General features: G+C 49.9%; 1 protein-coding gene across 1 annotated transcript in view; it reads right to left on the bottom strand.

Moving 5' to 3' along the window:
- Window positions 1–357: 357 nt before the first annotated feature.
- Window positions 358–19,718, bottom strand: part of STPG1 (sperm tail PG-rich repeat containing 1) — a 47,446-nt gene continuing 28,085 nt past the window's right edge. The window contains exons 7-10 of the mRNA XM_046027020.1: window positions 15,557–15,665; window positions 11,635–11,800; window positions 3,094–3,284; window positions 358–657 (exon numbers count right to left, since the gene is read on the bottom strand). Coding sequence (XP_045882976.1) covers window positions 581–657; window positions 3,094–3,284; window positions 11,635–11,800; window positions 15,557–15,665 — 543 coding nt within the window. The 3' untranslated portion in view covers window positions 358–580. The remainder of the gene's footprint in view (window positions 658–3,093; window positions 3,285–11,634; window positions 11,801–15,556; window positions 15,666–19,718) is intronic.

Raw genomic sequence — 19,718 nt, 5'->3', positions numbered from 1 at the left:
GATCTGGCTGGAGGCGAGGGCCCAGGCAATTCTTCCGTGTTGATCGCAAGCGCCTCTGGGCCTTCCCAGCTCCGGAGACTCCAGGGGAAGTCTGGGGGTCAAGGCTGAAGGATGCGAGTGTGCCTGGGCTGCGGTCCTGTGCGGTCCATCCTGCAGGTGTGCTCTGGAGCCCAGAGCCGTGTGGCTCAGTATCGGGCTTCTAGACGGGGAATCTGCTGTTGGCTGCCTTCTCGCTGGAGTCTGAGCTCAGCAGCCCCTTACATCCGTGGGGAGGCCCGCGGAAGCCAGCATGGACAGGTGCATGGCGAGGTAAGCAAGAGAGGCTCTGTGCACTCCTCATTTCTGCTCAGGAACCACTGGGGTCCGTAGACATGGAGGTCCAGTCTCCAGGAGGCAGCTCAAGACAAGGACCAATGCAGGAGCCCAGCTCAGTAGCAGCTGGGGCAGAGGAGAGGGGGCCAGAGCTGCCCATGGGGAGTCATCTGTCATACACGAAAAGGACATTTTCTGAACGTCCCGGGGAACCTGGGGGGGGCGTGCAGGTGGTGGCCAGGGTCCTCCCTGAGCTTGTATGAGGTCCCTACAACACCGGGATCCATTTCTTGTCCTCGTTGTAGAGAAAGGACTGCTTTCCAGGGAATTCTGGCCTGTATGTGGCTGTGAGGCAAGAGAAGGAGAGAGATAGAGAGAGAATTAAGAATGCAAAGCCCAGCTGCTCGAGCCCCTGGCATTCTACATCACAGCTGGCAATGCTGGGGTAGCCCTGTCCCGCCCCTGTGTCTCACACATGGGGAGGCGGAGAGGGGAAGGGCCTGGTCTGGCCGATGCAGAACTTGAACTCTGGCTTTTGGCCTTCTTTAACTCCCTGCAACTTCTTTAACAGAAGAAAAATTCACCAAAGAGTTTTCTATCAGATTTGAAAAAAAAAATGACTGAGTAAAGCAATACTTTTAAAGAAGCCAGGTGTCAACTTGGTGGGGTTTTGTTTTCATTTAGTTCAGAAATTTCCAGAAGGGGTGCCTGGCTGGCTTAGTTGACAGAGCCTGTGAGTCTGGATCTCTGGGTCGTGAGTTCAAGCTCCACACTGGGCGTGGAGGCTACTTAAAAAAAGAAAGAAATTGGGGCACCTGGGTGGCTCAGTGGGTTAAAGCCTCTGCCTTCAGCTCAGTTCATGATCCCAGGGTCCTGGGATCGGGCTCTCTGCTCGGCGGGGAGCCTGCTTCCTCCTCTCTCTCTCTGCCTGCTTCTCTGCCTACTTGTGATCTCTGTCTGTCAGATAAATAAATAAAATCTTTAAAAAAAATAAAAATTAAAATTAAAAATTAAAAAAAATTTTTTAAAAAAAGAAAGAAATTTCCAGAAAAGTGAAAGCCATGATGACTGCAGCCACATTTTCTCTGGGAGATCAGCTGCCAGGACCACACTGGGGTGAATGGAAACTCCCAGAGGGATGCTGATTTGGTTATTGGGGGTCTGAGCCCCCGGGAGCACCAGGCAGCCCACCGGAAGCAAGAAGGCAGATGTTCGCGTGGGGCTTACTCCCAGCCCCCCTCCCAGGGAAGCCCACGCTGCGGGTGATCACGGCAGCAGGAAGTGGCCTGCACCCAGGTGCCAGGTGTCCCACACCAGGTGCTGCAGGGAGAAGACCCCCAGGGAAAGCTTGGGGGCCTGGGCCACACACGAGCAGACAAGGATCCTCACTGGGTGCCCGGCCTCCTGGAGCCCACTGTGCATATGGAGCTAAGCTCTGCCTGAGCTGACCAGTGACCCCCAGGTCCAACCTCTGCAGTCGTCTTGACTTGATTACCCTTTATTTCTACATTTCCGAAGCTCTAAGATCGGCTTTCCCTGTCCTGTCCACCTGACGTTTTACTCACTCGTCTGCGTGAAGGGGAGGGTGTCTCCCCTACCAGACTGACATCTTTGGGAGTAAGCACCAAGCTAGGTGACCTTTGTCTCCCCAGGGTGGGAGCGTCGCCAGTCCTCACTGAAAGACTGACTTACACAGACCTGCAGCCCCCTCAGCTCTGCCTTCCTCCTCTCACGCCGCCAGCCGGCTAGCACACCTGTCTGTCCCCAGGGCCACCAACTCTGGCTGACATCGGGGGGTGGCAAGTGGCTGAGGGGCTCTAGGAGAGCTATGAAGAGGTCAGGGAGCACAGAGACCAGCTGCTGGAGAAGGTCCCTCACGCTGTTAACTTTCAGGTAGGTCCCAGAGGTGACAGGGTTCCCCCGTGTCAGCCATCTGGAAAGAGCGCAGGCCTAGATAGCTCCCGGGAACTGCTCTAGGGAACAGTCCCTGGCATGTTTCGTCACAACAGGGCACGGAGGGCACGGAGGGGAAACAGCCCATGGCTCTGTCTGCTCCTCCCTCACTGTGGCTCAGTGTACACCTTGTTCTCCAGGCCTTCCCCAGCTGTCTGTCAAGTGATTCGGCCAGATCAGGCCAGGGAGATAAGCATATCTAAGAACACGCCATTGTTGGGCAGTCTCATAAACGCTATAGCCCCTTTCTCCAAAAATTAGTGTCTTCATGCTCCGAGTCTGCAGGCAATTTCAGGGTCACAGACCCCTCGAGAGCCCATCTCTGAGCCTCTGGGACATCCATGGTCATTGGTTATGAATCTCTGACCTGGATTAACTTTAAGAGAACTTCCACCTTAAAAAAACAAACAAACAAAAAAAAACAAAAACAAAAACAGGGGCGCCTGGGTGGCTCAGTGGGTGAAAGCCTCTGCCTTTGGCTCGGGTCACGGTCTCAGGGTCCTGGGATCGATCGAGCCCCGCGTTGGGCTCTCTGCTCAGTGGAGAGCCTGCTTCATCCTCTCTCTCTCTCTCTCTCAATGCCTGCCTCTCCACCTACTTGAGATCTCTCTGTCAAATAAATAAATAAAATCTTAAAAAAAAAGAAACAAAAAACAAAAACAAAAAGACTTCTTTCATACTCCAAAAGTCCAAGCTACAAGGTCTTCCAGATGGACTCAAACCTCTATAACCTGTTTGGCAAACAGCCCATAAATCAGTGATATTTGATGGCCCAGGAATGACAATTCCAGATTTGGTTTTTATAGTCATTTCAAACACTCCTCTGACCTGGACCTGGTAGGCCTGGCTGGGACGGGGCCGCTGTCCACCGGCTGGTGTTGGACACAAACGACGCACTGGAGATGAAGTGTCTGGGGGGCCCTGCGTAGTCCACGATCTCATACTGCCCGGGGCCCGGGAGGGGCGGCTTCGGGGGCGGGGGCAAAGGCTGCGCCGAGAAGTTCAGGATAGGGTTTCTCCTTCAAAAAGACAAAATGTGAAGCTAGCACTCAAGCAGTCTATTGGGGAAACGGTTGTTTTTAGGCCAAGTCAAGACCTGGCCCACGCCGAGGTGTCCCCATGGGGACAGCACAGGCACCAGAAGACCCTGGCGGAGCGTGGTTCTGGGGCTTGTGAGCTGGGGACCCCCGGACCTCACTTTTCCCTTCTGTACAATGGCAGTTCACGGTACCAGCCCCAGGGAGCAAGGAGAGGACGCGCCTCAAACAGTAGGCAGGGCAGGGCCCAGCACAGAGAGAGAGCACAGAAGGCGCTTTAGAGATGCTGCTGCTGAACAGATCAGGAAATGGGACGAAGCCTCCTGAATTCCAGGGATCTGCCCTCCCAAGACGAGCAGATCTCAAGAGACCTGGCCAGCATAGACGTTTCAGGATCTTACTACATCTTCCCAGCAAGGCAGGACATGGGAGTGAACAAATACTTGGTTGGAAATCAAGAGCCCTCTGCCTCACGCTTACTGCTCACACTGGAAGTGTTCCTTTTCAAGTTTATGACCCTTGCCCTTCAGGAAAAGGAGTCTTTTAGGTCCATCATTGAGAGAGTACATGAAAGATGAATGGAGGGGGCGGCGCCTGGGTGACTCATGGGTTAAAGCCTCTGCCTTCGGCTCAGGTCATGATCTCAGGGTCCTGGGATCAAGCCCCACATCGGGATCTCTGCTCAACAGGGAGCCTGCTTCCCCCCCCCCCCCCACTGCCTGCCTCTCTGCCTACTTGTGATCTCTGTCTGCCAAATAAATAAAATTAAATTAAATTAAATTTAAAAAGGTGAATGGAACGGAGCCTGAGCCCTAGTTCTGTCACGAATTCACTCTGGGCCTCAGTCTCCCCATCTGCGAAATGAGGAGATTGGACACAATAACCTCTAAGGTGTGACCTCCCTTCCCCCTGCGATCATCCACCAGGCCGTGGTTCGAAGAGGTCCGCCAGTTGCCCAGGGAATTCTGGGATTGTTCTGGAAATCACACTCCTCTCCCTGCCCTGCAATGGAAGGGCTGCCCACTCCCACCTCTCACCTGAGGCTTCATCTAAAGTCTTTGACCAAAAGGGAAGGAAAAGTCCTCGCAGCACTGAACAGCCACAGGAGTCTCACCCCAGCTGGAAGGCCACCCACCCAAACAGAAGAGGGGACCGGGATTCCTGGGCACTGGTACACTGCTGCCCTTTGGCCAACACCTTTGACAGTGAGGGCATTTTTAAACTCAGAGGGCTCGAGGGGACCCAGCAATGTCTTATCCAACCTCCTCATTGTGCTAAAGAAATTGGTGCCCAGAGAGAGAAAACAAGCCCCCCCCCCCCCCCCGCCAAGCGGCAGAGGGGAATCTTGGAGATTGAGAGCCACAGACCTGCGTCTGGATTCCAGGCATCCCACTTACTGGCTGTGAGACCTCAGACGAATCCCTTGACCTCTCTGTGCCTACAGCAAGAGCAATGGCACTCTAAGGCACTTGGTGAGTGGAGCCCACAGTAAATGCTCAATTAAAGCAGATGTTGTGGGGGCACCTGTGTGGCTTAGTCAGTTGAGCCTCTGCCTGGGATGGAGTCCTGCATCGGAGTCCCTGATCGGTAGAGAGTCTGCTTCTCCCTCTTCCTCTGCCTCTCCCCACACCAGTCATGCTCTTTCTTTCCCTCTCTCAAATAAATAAAATCTTCAAAAAAAAAAAAAAAAGCAGATGTTGTTAGTGGGATGATCAGAGCAAGCCTCTGCCTGCTCCTTGGTCTCAGGGGAGCTACAGAGCCTCAGAAAGAGAGACTGGAGACCCCCTAGCACAGAGTCACCCTGAAGCAGGCTGGCCGCTCCCACCGCCAGGCCGTTGGAAGTCATCGTGAATCGACTTGGGGCTCCCGTCTCTCGCAGAACAGCTGGCTGGGATGCTTGTGCTTAGAACAAAGGTGCCCACAGGGAAAGGAGAATAAAACCACACCTCTTTCTTCCCCCCCAGCTGACATGGAAGAACAGGTTATAGTGTCTGATCAACCACCTCTCCCCTCAGAAATGAAAGCGGGCTTCACCTTGTTCTGGCTTGTGTCACCCCTTCAAAGCACCCCCAGAAATTTGATGAGTGTGGGACCAGCATCACTGAGAGACAGGCTTGAGTCCTAAAAGCTGGAGCCGGAATGAGCCAACCACCACATGAGGTCACCCCAGCGGTCTAGGTCACCCCCAGGCCCCATTCTTCGAGAAGGCCAGGAGGTGTCTACTCTCCTAACCGGGAACAGGCTGCAGGAGGCGGGGCCGGTGTCTCATCAGAATTTTTTTTTTTTTAAGATTTTATTTATTTATTTGACAGAGATCACAAGTAGGCAGAGAGGCAGGCAGGCAGAGAGAGAGAGAGGAGGGGGAAGCAGGCTCCCTGCTGAGCAGAGAGCCCGATGTGGGGCCCGATCCCAGGATCCTGAGATCATGACCTGAGCCGAAGGCAGAGGCTTAACCCTCTGAGCCACCCAGACGCCCCTCTCATCAGAATTCTTGGCAGGAGGGCCTAGAGAGGTCCCTTGCCCTCCACCCCATCAACAGCCCCAGCACCAGCAGCTCAGCTCTCTGGATCTTTAAAGAGTGCCAGCCACGTGTGCAGCCGTGTGCCAGGCACTCTGGGGAGTCCAGACTGTTCTGTGCTGAGATACAGACCCTGTATGTTCCCAAGGGCTTGGCAATCCCCTGCTAGTGACAGTCCTGGCTGGTGACAACTTAAGGAGGTATAGGCTTTGCCCCCAGGCAAATTTGGGTTTGAATCCACACAAACCCATCACTAGCTCTGTGACCTTAGAGAAGTCTCAGCCTCCCTGAGGCTCAGTTCCTCCTTCTGTGACATGGGGGATAAGAAAACCTTCCATCCAGGATTCTGATGAAGATTAACTAGTACTTTACTTGTATAATTTTTTTTAAAGCATGAAATGCTAGAATAGAGATAAAAAACATTGCACTGGGTTGGGGGGGCAGAAATTCCAATTAAGTGAATCCAGAATTCTACCCTAGAAGAGCTCACATTTGCCCTGGAAGGTAAGCAGGAATTCTTCAAGTAGAAAAGGGGGCATTTCCCGCAGAGGAAACAGCCGGGACAAGAGCATGCTTGAGGCATGAGCTGTAGCTGTATGTGGCAGGAATTGGAATAAGGAGGCAGAGGCCACCGAGTCTCCTAGAGGGCCTTCAGCTCTCAATGCACCCATGACTTCTAGAACGTTCACCTGTTTCTGATCATCCACCCTCACAGACCCCGATGAGAAGCTAGAGGAATAGCTCCTATTTATGGCTTCTCAATTCAGCCTGACCCCCGATGCCCCTTGCTCCCATTTGACCTTCCAGAAACCCCCAACACAACACTGTTCGACCATTCCTTCACTTTGCCTGTGCTGTTCCTTCTGCCAGGATCACCTCCTTTCCCTGCAAACTCTGATCATTCTTCACGTCTCACATCCTTCAGCGAAACTTCTGTGGCTACGGCCCTCCCCATTCCCCACCGCCCTTCCTGGGGCTCCACAGAGCAGCATGGGTCCTGGAGCCAGCTGGACCTGCACGCCACGCCTTGCTCCACCACCCTCATCTGTACTCTATGTAGCTGTACTGCCCTGCAGGGGAGCTGGGAGCATGACGCTAGGTGGCAGCCATGAAAGCTCTTAGCTCAGCGCGGCTGGGCCCTCGATACATTTTAGCCCTTCTTTTCGCTGCACATAACACGCTAGGTTTTCTAACGCTCTTTACATGCCTAGCTCTTTAAGGCGGGGGACTGCGTCTTACTCATCTTTGAGGCCCCATCCCTATTCCCCAGAACATTTGCTGAACTGCAGAGAAAAGTGGAGGGGTTGCCGCAAGTCGGGGAGGCCGGACACCTGAACCCCACCTGACAGTTTTATCATCGTTCGGGGCTGCTCCCTCCATGGCGAGGTGGGGCTGGGCAGATCACAAAAGTTTGGCTGCATCAGACCCAGGGCAGCCCTCAGTGCACGGTGACCAGGGCTTTTATGAGCCTCACTGCTTAGTTATAAACGCCAACCTGGTCCTGCCTTGTAGAAAGAAAATATCTATCAAAGGCTCTGAGTTGGCCACAACTGGATTAAGTACATTTGCAGCTCCCAATGTGAGCTGTTTGCAAATCACCCGAGAATAATGAATGTCTCCGGAGGACCCAGCAGGTCACTCGGGGAAGGCATCCGAGACCCTTAGGACACTCCCAGGCACGATTCACTCTGCCTCAGGGATTCCCAGGGTTGGGAGGGATAAAGGGGCATTTTTTTCTCATCATTAAAGGGCAGCCGGTTGCCTCTGGGGTGGAATGCAGCATCTGTTTAACAGGGGAGAGGGTGACAGATTACAGCCGCTTGGGAAGAAGCATCCCGTATCTAATTGAAAATCCCAGGGGAACTTTAGGTGGGTCATGATAATTACCCAAATTGGAGCGGGGCCAACAGGGTTTGATTCTTCAGCTCTGGCTGTGGCAGGACAGCGTGTCCGTGCAAAACCAGGGGCTTAGAAACTCCAGGAAGTAGATCAAGGGTTAGAAAGATGTCAGTGGGCGTTTCCCCCTCGGTGCTGTGCGTGGAAGGCAGCGCCTGGGAGGGACAAGTTTGATCTCTAAAAAGCCCTTATCCTGACTCACCCTGATTCACTGAGTCATCACTGTGGTGGTATTGAAGACCTGAAGCAGACACTCCACGTCTCTTCCAAAGCCCTCGCTGCAAGCCGGTAAATGCTCTTAGCTTTGCGTCAGAAGGTGGCCACAGCAAAGAGGCGCTTGTGCCCTGTTCCTCAGCTAGGGAGCCCAGACACGGTCATCCGAACACCTGCCAGCCCTTAGCACAGCACCTGCCCTCCAGGGGCCACTCAAGAAGAAGCCGGTGAGTACAGGAGACCCGCTCACATATGAAATACAAGTTCCGTGTATCGAAAGCTTACCGTGAACCAGACCCGGTGAGTTCTCTGGGTTATCGTATGTTATCCTCCCAAGCACGTTACGTAGTGTTCATTTCACAATTTGCAGGATTGAATTTGAATTCCTGCGAGTTAAGGGACGCCCCCCTTTACCCCCAGGATCCCAGAACTGGTGAATGGGGAAGGTGGGAGTTTCAGCACTGGCCCAACTCTGATTTGGATCCTGTGTGTATACACGTCCACTAGCCACATTGTCTCCGCAGCCCATTGTCAGCTCTGGGAGCAGAGCAGAGACAAGACAAGCCCATGTCTGGCCCCCTGTCGGCCTCTCTAGCCCGCCCGGGATCTCACCCCATCGTCAACTCCTGGGCTTTATTTTTTTTGGTGGATGACATGGGAATAATGATTTTAGGAACCACTGGTATCTCCTGATTCTTCCTGCATCCTCAAGAAAGCAGAGCCGAAAGTTACTTTTGCAAGCTGAGACCCTCCCCCAAAATACAAGCCAAGCACTTGCAACTGAAGACCAATAAAGAGAGGCCTCACATCAGGTCACATGGGCATGACACTTGGGCTGCTTGCACTAGCCACGAGGACACCCGGTGATGACTCTCAGGTTCTCTGTGCCACCCCATGCAGCCCAGGAGAGCGAATTTTGCTTAGACTTGGTGTGCATGAAGTCTTGACGAAGTTACATAGAGATGGGGAGGAAACAATGCAGACCTTGTCAGGGGCCTGATGATTCCAGTAGGTGCCCCCACCCACTCCCACCGCTTCTGTCCCTCTCTTCCCTTCAGGACACAGGAGGGGAAACAATTCCAACTCGAGAGACTGGAGTGTGGACAATCCTTCAATACAGGGTATTCAGCTGTATTTTTGCTTTATATGAGTTCATTTCCTCATCATTGAACATAAACAGATGATGCTTGTTTAGACTACCTGGAGCACACTTGAATTTTATCTTCTTGGTTTTTAAGTACAATTAGAGGTTTCTCAGCTGTATCCTTTCCATGTCAATTACAAATGTGTACACTTTGGGCCTCCTTTGTGGGTCCGGGCTGGCTCCATGTTCACTGCCCCTAGTATGTGCTCCTGAGTGACATGGTGAGCAAACCCAGGGTCCTGGAGTGTCAGAAATGCAAAGACCTTTCCTTCTTTTCACAACTTAAAGAGATAAGGCCCAGGGAGGTGCTGAGAGCAGATGGTGGGGGAAGTTAATGCAAATGTCCTGCCCTGGGCACCGTGCACTCACCAGGAGGAACCTGAATGGGGGTTATGTACTCATGAGGGGGAACCCAAGTTTAAGAGTCTCTGGATGTAATAGGTTTCTTTACTTCAGGACTTCTCGGAGCCTTTAATTAGGCCATGTACTCCGTGATGCTCCCAGGGCAGAAGGTTGGTACTCAGTGCTTCCTAGACTTGTTAACCAAAGGTCCGTCATTCACAAAGCATCGTAGACAGCCAGCGATCCCCAGACACCCTCAGACATGCCAGCACCACGGCACAGCAGGGAAGACTGCCCTCGGGGATCTGGGTAGCCAACAGCCGTGGGGTCACACAATCTAGCATTTTGTGGTGAGTGCCTCTGCTTTGCTCTGGAGTTGTTCCCGGGTAAGCCCAGTGGAAGGTACTGTGATGCTGTGTTTACCCAAGCACCCCCACAGCCTCCAGCACAGACCCAGAACCCTACAGAGCCTGTTGACTGACAGACGCAAATGCCGTAAAATGAGAATTATTTCAAACCGCTCATCCAAACTTCAGCAAAGCCCGAATGGCACTTGTCTGCGCAAAGCACCTCACCATTGAGTGTTCTCCACTCTCCTTTTTACTTCTTCCTCGAAGAAGCTTCCAGATTCAAATTGGGGGCCTGAGTGGCTATACCAAGGAGGAGTTATACCCTATATGCTCATATGCCATTGAATGAGGAATAGCAACAGCTCTAAGGAGAAAAGTCTCATCTAACCCTCCCAGAACCCCTATGCGATAAGACCCTTATCTCCACTTAATAACATGGAAACTGAGGCTTGGAGAGGGAAAGCCTCGACAAGGGACAGAGCTGTGACCCACACCCAGTTCTGCTCTCTCCAAAGCCCATCCCCTCACCCCTTCTATTCACTGGCACAGCAGGGGAAAGGTGGTGTGCAGCGGTGCCCTAAGCCTGCCCGTAGGCCAAGTCCCTGATACTCAGAAAGAGCCTGTTCCTGGAGACCGTCCTGGCCCAGTTTTGAGCCCTGGAACCTGTGATGGCCCAATCTGCAGAACCCAAGAACTGAAGGACAGAAGGGACTTACCCAGTGGATTCCATCTGAGGTCTGAATCCTTTTTCCATATCCTAAGTCTGATTTGGCATATTCATGCCTTGCTCCTCTCCCCAACCCTATCTCCTTGTCCTGCACTGATGGTCAGACTAGGCACAATGTTGCCAGCCTTTCCCAGTTGCCTGGGTAACTGACCTGCTGTGGGTATGGACCTGGCTACCTGCCTGACCCCTGCGGGGGGGGGGGTGCGCCCTGCAGGTCAGCTCTCCCCACCAGGGGCCAGTCCTGCCTGGAGAGGACTATACTGGGGTGAGGTCTTAGATGGTGACAGGCAGTCTGACCTTTCAGTTAGTTCTAGCTCTAGAACCATCTGAGGAATAAATAAGCCTTGTGAGTTCTTGAACCTGTTTGGTAATATTAAATGCGTAGGATATTAAACACGTTAACACGAATCCCCATCTTCACTTTTTAAATGTGTGCTAATGCCGTCACCATTTGTCCCTACCCCACGGCAAACATATCAGATCTGAAAGCAACCCTACAAGGCATGAATTATCCACACTTTACTCCACAGATGAGAACATGGAGGCTCAGAAGGTTTAGTACAGTGGCCGAGGTCACACAGCATGGAAACAGCAGAGCTGAAGTTCAAATCCAGCAGGTCTGACCAACTCAACGGTCTAGACTTTCAATCTATCCATACAAAACTATGACAGCCCCTTGCTGCTGTATATCCTGCTACCCCAGCAAAGATGTTATGTTATAAAAATAGAATAATGTCAGCACCAGGATAGCATATCATCATGAGGGATGTGGAAGGATCCAGACAGTCCTGAGCCTGATTTGCAGGGGCATTTCAAGTTAGCTGTGTGCCCACAGGCAAATCCTCAGGCTCATTGCAGCCCAGCTTCCCAGTCTATGGAGTGAGAATAATAATTCTTACAATAGGGTCATGATGATGGTTGAGGAAGAGGCTAAGTTCCCAGCACATAGTAGTTGCTCAATAAATATCAAGCAGTCAGTAAGTATTTATTGAGCACCCACTATGTCAACAAGGGCCCCCAGAGAGGGACCTGGAGCTGTGTCCCGCCAACCAGGGACACCCCTTTCTTTTCTGCTTCTTTCTTTTCTGCTTCCTTCCCCAGAGCCACCTTTCCAAAGAAAGATCAGAATAATCAGGACTCACGGGATAAGAGTCTTTTTCAGAATCTTGGTGTGATCATTGGGGTTGTAATAACCAGGTCCCGGGCCCGTTGATGTCAGTTTTAATCCACGTTCAGTTTTTGATTTAAAACAAGACATTAATACCTTTGGCGACTGCTTCACAAGGGAGTCGTTGATATTATAATGTCCTAAGAAGAAAGACATTTTAAATAACAGAATAAGGAACTCTTCTCAAGTCAATGAAAAACTACTACTTCACACCTAAGAATACATTTAATACTATAAGGGGGTATCTCTCTATGGTGATCTGATGAAAGAGCTGCCTGAAGTCACTGAAAATCACACTCATCCTCGAGGAAACATGCTCACAGTAGCCCAGCTAGATGGGTCACTGTCGTCTCCATTCTAGAAAGGTGGAAACGGAGACCTGGAGATATTGAATGATTTGTCCAACAGATCTCATCTAACTAGGAACTAAGCCCAGCTTCCTCCTCCATAACGTAAGAATAATTCTTCCAGCAACACGGTGGTTAGGATAGTTGGATAATATTGAAGTTCCTGGCACATGGTAGTCATTTAGTAACTATTATGCAATCAACAAATATTTATTGAGTACCTACTATGTGGACCCGGGGCAACCGGTCTCCAAAGTCCACGCTTTCCCACCATGCCCTGTTTCAAGAAACTGAGAGAATAAAATAAATTTGGCTGTGCACGAAGCTTCATAGAGGAAGAGAAGGTCCTGGACTGAGGGAACAGAAGGCAGTCTCACCCCTGAATTGTTGGGAGCCCTGTCGGGGGTACGGGTGTTTTGGAATACAAAGAGGGAATACTGACCAGAAGTCTTGAGGATGCCTGGATCCTCTGACCCAGCTTTCCCATTACTCAGAAATTAAAGAAATTATTCAACATAGGGGAAAAGCTCTAAGCATAGAGACGCACACAACAGCAGCGGCCGCAGTGTGAGAAGGGTACGTGGCCTGAAGGTGCAAGAGCAGAGGCACCGTGCCGGACCCAGCAGCCCAGTCTGATTGGTGCAAGGTCAGCCCTGGCCACAATAAACATGGAGACCATAAAGCCACGTGGCCATGTTTTGGGGGGGGGGGAAGGTGAGTGAAAATAATACCTAAAAGTCGCTATATATACCAGGTACAAATGGATCCATCTGAACAAAAATACATGGGAACCCAGAAAAGTGGTAGCATTGTGGGTGGGGAAAATATTTCAAGTTTTCTAAACATTGTAAGATTGATTTTGTTTCAAATAAAATGTACTTTTCCATTGCAAATGTACTGAAAACAACATGGGGTATTAGCAAGATAATGTATTAGCAAGATGCTCTTTGAATGATCATACCCAGTGGTGGCAAAGGTGAGGATATACAGGTGCCTCGTAGAAGCAGGAGGATAAATGACCTCTCTGCTGAAGGGCAATTTGTTCCCTGATATAAAAGAAAAAAAAAACAAAACTAAAATATTTTACATACTTTTGACTTGGCAATTTCAATTTAAGGAGTTAATATAAGGAAATAATCTTGATTGTACACAAACTGTGAGCTACAGGGATGTTTGCTGTCTATATAGTGAGCATTTTAAAACAACCTACATTTTCAATAAAAGGCCATTTGGTCCTTAACTTATGGTACCACCATCCAATGGAATGTCATACGTCTGTTTCAAAATGATATTCTTATGGGGTTTTTTAATAACATGAAAAGATGTTCCCAATATATGGTTAAATTAACAAATGGCAAATGTCCAATTAGCGGCCTTTACAATATTGGTATACGTCTCTCATAGTTTCTTTTTCTCTCATGAACGTGTAAATATGTATATATTTATACATATACAAATGTATTTTTTTCCCTTCCACAGAGAGATTAAAGCAATCACTTGATTATCAAATGCTGAAAAGCAGAAGCAAAGAGAAAAAAGACACTCATGCTCCCACGTCTCAGAGAGAACCAAGGATAACCGTTGGTGTATTTCCTTCTCGTCTTTTCCTGAGTGTATCTGGAAGACAACGCGGTGTGGATCTCACAGTGCAATTCGCATTCTGAAACCCACGTTTTTCAAGTGACATTTTAACCTTGGCCTTTCCGCCTGGCCTGATAGCCTTTTTTTATTTGAAGGAAACATAGAGAAGAGGACATTTGCGACATGCCTGGCAGGTGGAAACTAGAAAGCCCAACCAGCAGATGTGTGACAGTGAGCATTTTGCTCAGAGTTGGAGGGAGGCCAGTCCTGACCCTCAGCCCCTGAGGAAGGGGTCCCCAGAGCAGTTGGGCCAGGGCCAGGGACCCAGCAGGGGGTGCCAATTACAGCTCCACATCTGCACACTCCCTCCCCCCGCCCCCCCCCCCCAGGAGGAGAAGGAACAACCAGAGTTATTTCCAAGAGGTCAAAACGGATTGTTGGTTGCAGATTCCCCAGGCAAGTTTTGGGTGGGGAGTGACTAAGGCACCAGGTATCAAATGGGAAGGGACCCCGGGCATCAGTTTTGTCTGTACAGTGGGGACCAATAATAGCAGTAGCTCGTGCTTTCTGAGCACACGATTGTGTGCCGGCCACACACTCCACAGGGTCTGGAGATCATTCGATGAGAAACGTAAAGCCTCTGGCACACAGTAGGAGTTTAGCACGCACTGGTACCCACCTCTCCCCGCCCTGCTCCGGGACAAGGGGCTGGGGAACCCTGAGGACCCTCCTGGATGGGGCGGGCGCATATGGAGGGCTGGGAAGGTGCCCACATCCCAGGGCTCACTGGCAGGGCCTCTGGCCAGACTCCCGGGGTTGCGGGCTTTGTTCTGTATAAACAAACAAGGTGGGGCTTTGCCTCTGATGATGCAAGACAGGGGAGCTTTAGCCTGGGTTTAGCCTCCTAATTAGGGCTGGTTTTGTTATTCAGCTTCAGACTGATCTTCTCAACTTTAATCTGGATTTGGTGAAATCCGACAGGCCTGCAATTTTACCCACACCCCGCCTCCAAGAGGTGTGACCGGGCAGGCAAACCCTCCCTGCTCCTCCCCTCAGCTCTGGGGCTCCAGGCTCCCTGCTGGGGAGACAGGGAATCGGCAGGACCCACTGGGAAGGTCTGCTCTGACGAGGGCTCCCAGAGTGCCAATGGCGGCCTGGTCTGACCTCTCTGGAAACCTTTCACTGAGGCTGGAAGCCGGGAGCAGGTCTGAGAGAACAGAACAGAGCAACAGCTCTCCCAGCCCAGAGAGGAAAACACTTGTGGGCCAGCTCTTGGGGCCTTTTCAGAAGTCACCGTGGGCTGACTGGGGTAATAGTCTCCTCAGAGAGACACCTCTGGGCCTAGGCCTGCCGTCCGTCCGCTGTGTGATGTGGGGCAGGTCACTACCACTCTCTGAGCCCCCTTTCCTCACCAGAAAAGCCCTGCTGAGAGTATAGGCCAAGGAAGACAGATGTGCGAGGACTGCGTGGAAAATTCTTAGCACGGAGTAGGCTCTGAGTAAACGGAGCCATTTTCCAGTGCTTGGTGACTAATTGACAAAGTGCCCTCTAGGCTCAGGAGGAAAGGAAGGGTCTGGACACTCAGTTTATTGAGCACCCTCCCCCCCTCTCCGCCCCCACACCCCCAGGGCCTGTGAGGACATCCGGGGCACAGGGATGTGCACCCTTCTGTGGTGAGAAGCCACTTCCCCATCTGGCCACCCAGAGCAGATGTGCCTGGTCATGAAAAGGGAGGCCAATGAGGCTGCTTTGGGACCATTTCCAGAGCAGCCCTTGTTTCCTCGAAGGGGGAGACCTGGTCTTTTCCTCAGCTTTCTCCTTTTTGTTCAACACCTGTTCAACATCCCTGCTTCCTCCAAAGCGGAACTCTTTCCAAAGAGACTCCCTATGAAGCCATGGTGCCCCGCAGAGCCGATCTGGTACGTTACCCCTGAGGTCAAGGACCTTGCCAGGTGGCTGGCTGCTTACCTGGGGCAGGTCCCGTTTCAGCGACAGTGAAAAATCCTCTCTGGGTTTTGGATAGAAACCCGGCTTGGGCACAGACGTTGTTTCTCTGCTTGCAGTAAGAGACAGAGGTCTGGAGGGAGAACACAAGCACGAGTCCCTCAGAGAATGAATGGATGAGAGTGGAAATGGTCCCCCTGACCGTGCCTTCGCCGTCACCCTAGCTGGAGAGGCCAAGGAGTCTGTGATCACCAGCAGATGTCTGGTCACCCTCCATGGCCCAGAGGACAGAGCCAGGAAGAGAGCCCGAAATCTGGTTGCCAGGCTGGCTGCCCACTCTACTTGAGGCAGTTAGGGTGACAGCGATCAACAGACATCACCTACAGGACAGTGTCTTTTTCAAGCCCGTAACACTGCAAATGCACACTGTTTTCCTTATTTTTTCTATGACTTTTGTCCCTTTCAGGACACTGAGTCCTACATCTCCCCACTCTGATTCCTTACTGATCAAACAGCCCTCGTATGAACGCAGGACTGGGGAGACACACAAGGGCATCAGGTAATTGAAGATGATGATCAGATCTGTAACACTCCCTTGTCTCGACTTTTCTGGACCGACCAGAAATTTAAAATTTTGACTGATCCACACAATATACAGCATGTTTGATGCTCTGAAAATAACAGGAGAGGGGAAAAGAAAAAAAAAAAAAAAAAGAACCCTGAGCTCATTCCTCTGCTATACTGAATCATAAATATTTTAAATGCCAATTTGTAGTCAGTGCCCTGTATTCATTAGATAAAGATGCAATAAAAATCATAAAGGCAGTGACTGGGAATATTTACTGAATGAGTGAAACTATTTGCAGGGGCCAGGATGGTTTGATTTCTCTGAGATACTCTTTTGTCAAAAAAAAAAAAAATTGTTTCTCAAGAAATGCAGATGGCATTTTGATTTTGTGTTTACAAAGGCAGAGGAACTTAGCTTTTCCCATGGTCCTGATGGCTAGAATGCATGCAGGGAGGGCAAACAAAAGCATCGGATGGGGCAGGCTAATTACTGGACAGAGGGACAGGAGCCAGGGTGCCGGGGAGGAAGTAATCACATGGTATGGAGAAAAGGGATTCGCCTGGAGAGGTGGGGGATCCAGGGAAGCAAAGGAAAAGAAAAGCCCTAAGAGACTTCGCCTGCAGTGTGGCTAACACGATTATCACACTTCTGCTTCTTGCCGGTTGACTTAACCATTGTTCTCCAGGTTGCCGTGGGTGGGGGGGAAGCCTCCTGTAGACAAAACATGATTTCAGCCTTATTCCTCATCCAGACAGAAAAACAACTGAAAGAGGGAGCATTTTTGTGTACTCCGAGCGTGTGTCACTGGAAGATTGCACCATTAGATGAGGAAAACAGCTAGCTTGACTGGCCAGTTGGAGAAAAAAATGAAGCAGGTTTGCTATATCACCACGGAGGGGAAAAAAATCCAAGATAGAGCTGAGTAGGAAATGCACGAGTACCGTGGACAGCATAATCCTAATACTGGAGGTAGGGATGGGGGGAGGAAGAGACTACGAAAGAAATTGCACCTATTTTTGCTGGTGGTTTGCTTTAGAATTCTAGGACAATTCTGCTTTTCTAGTTCATGGATTTCTAAATACTTGAATATATTTAATGAAGAGCCTTTAGAATTCTAGGAGAATTCTGCTTTTCTGGTTCATGGATTTCTAAATACTTGAATATATTTAATGAAGAGCCTAAATTATTTTCACAGTCACATTAAAACAATAATCAACAAAAACCATGCACTTAAAATTGATCTGTTGGCAGAAAGTCTGAGCTCTGACTTGGGAAAGGGTCTTTTCTAGATTAACTATATACCCCTGGGGGTAATTCCTTCAACGTCATAAGCATTTATTGCAAGTGTACCATCTACCAGGACCTGTGTGGGGCGCTGGAGGTTTCAGGCTGGGTGATGGAGCCCACAGTGGGGTTGTGGAGGCAGACGCATAGAACGCTAACTCCCTCTCTCAGGAATGGCAAAGGTGCAAAGGCCAAGAACATTATCCATTTCTTGGACCACGCCTTGGCCTCTCTCCTGTTAGCGTAACAGCCTCCTAACTGGTTTTTCAAAATCCACTCTTTACCCAGACTATGGTCCATTCTCCATAGGGCTTGCTGGAGGGATGGTTTTTTGTTTTTTTTTTTAAGTACATCAGATGATGTCATCCCACAGAGAACCAAATGAAAGACCCCTCCCAGGGTCTTTAGGGTCCTGAATGAACTAGCTCCTGCCTATCTGGCTTTCCCTTTTCCCCTCTCCTCCCAGCTAATGCTACCCTAGCTACCTTTGTGTAGTCTCCAAAGGCTGTCCAAGGACCTTTGTACATGCTGTTCCTCCAACTCTAGCTCTTCCTTCAGTTCTTAGGTCCCAGCCTCAGAGCCTTCTCTGACCACCCAGTCTAAAGTACATGATGCTGTCAACCCCCCATATTCTCCACAGATTCTGTCTCTCAGACCCCAACTCTTTGTTTGCTTCAAAGCTGGCCACAGCTTGTGATTCTCTGGTTTGCCCGTTTACTAGTTTTGTCTTGAGTTTCCCACTGGAATCTAAGCTGTATCCCTGGTCTAGCACAGGGCAGCCACAGATTCCACAGAGGGAGACCCAGCAGGGCTGGAACACGACAACGGATCACTCTCCAGCTGTATCCCTCAGCTGTCTACTTGCGCTCACCGATATGCAAAAAGTCCCTTTAGCCGGATAACTTTGGGCAAATCCCTTCCCTTCCCTGAGCATCATCGTCTTCTTGTGTAAATTGAAAGAAGAGATAACTCACTTCAAGGATTCTTGTGATTGTTAAACAGATGAATACATCATGCTTAGAACAGTATATAGGCCTTGAAAAGTACTTCACCGTCCTCCTCATTATTATTTTCAGGCTCTGATTATCTCAGGGGAAGACTAGAGCTGTGCTGTCTAATAGAGCAGCCGCTGGCTATCGAGCCCTAGAAACACGGCTGGTCTACATTAAGATGTGCTGAAAGCATAAAACACATACTGGTGCCCCTGGGTGGCTCAGTGGGTTAAGCCTCTGCCTGCAGCTCGGGTCATGATCTCAGGGTCCTGGGATCGAGCCCCACATCAGGCTCTCTGCTCAGCAGGGTGCCTGCTTCCCTTCGATCTCTGCCTGCCTCTCTGCCTACTTGTGATCTCTGTCAAATAAATAAATAAAATTAAAAAAAAACAACACATACCGGATTGTAAAGATAGGTGGAAAGAATGTAAAATATCAATTATTTTATTTATAATTATATGTATAATTATAATTAATAGTATAATGACTATATTGATGAGACATCGAAATAATATTTTGAATATACTGGATTAAATAAATAAATATATTCTTAAAATTGATTTCACCTGTTCCTTTTTACTTTCAAATGTGACTACTGGGAAGATTTAAAGATTTTATTTATTTCTGCAAGAGAGAGAGAGAGAGAATGAGCATGAGCAGGGGGAGGGGGTGAGGGAGAGGGAGAAACAAACTCCCCACAGAGCAGGGAGCTTGATGCGGGACTTGATCTAGGACCCCAGGATCATAACCCCAGCCGAAGCCAGATCTTTAACGGACTGAGCCACCCAGGCGCCCAAGATTTAAATGATGAGTGTGGTTACCACTATATTTCTATTGGACAGTGCAAGCCTAGCAGGCCCATACATTGTCCTGAGCACATTATAATTGATTGGACCAATCACAGAAAGTTGTCAGAGTCTTTGTAGGCAAAAAAATAATATTACTTAAAGGTATTATAAAAGAAAAAGGGGGGCACCTGGGTGGCTCAGTCGGTTAAGCCGCTGCCTTCGACTCAGGTCATGATCCCAGGGTCCTGGGATCGAGTCCCACATCGGGCTCCTTGCTCGGCAGGGAGCCTGCTTCTGTCTCCACCTCTGCCTGCCTCTCTGCCTGCATGTGTGTGCGCGCATGCTCTCTCTCTTTCTGACAAATTAATTAATTAATAATTAAAAAAATAAAAGAAAAAGGAAATAAAAAATGAAGTACTCTGAGACCAAAGTATCTAAGACCATATATGACAATATGTCATAATCATGTTAATACTTTATACACAATTCATTTCTTATGTATTTTGCAGTCAAATGCTCTACCACTGAGCTTTACCCCCTTTTTCTTATGTATT

This window comes from Meles meles, chromosome 1 (genome assembly GCF_922984935.1).
Source record: "Meles meles chromosome 1, mMelMel3.1 paternal haplotype, whole genome shotgun sequence".
Lineage (NCBI taxonomy): Eukaryota > Metazoa > Chordata > Mammalia > Carnivora > Mustelidae > Meles > Meles meles.
Note: the sequence above shows the minus strand (reverse complement) of the source record. Positions and strands in the feature narration are given on the sequence as shown.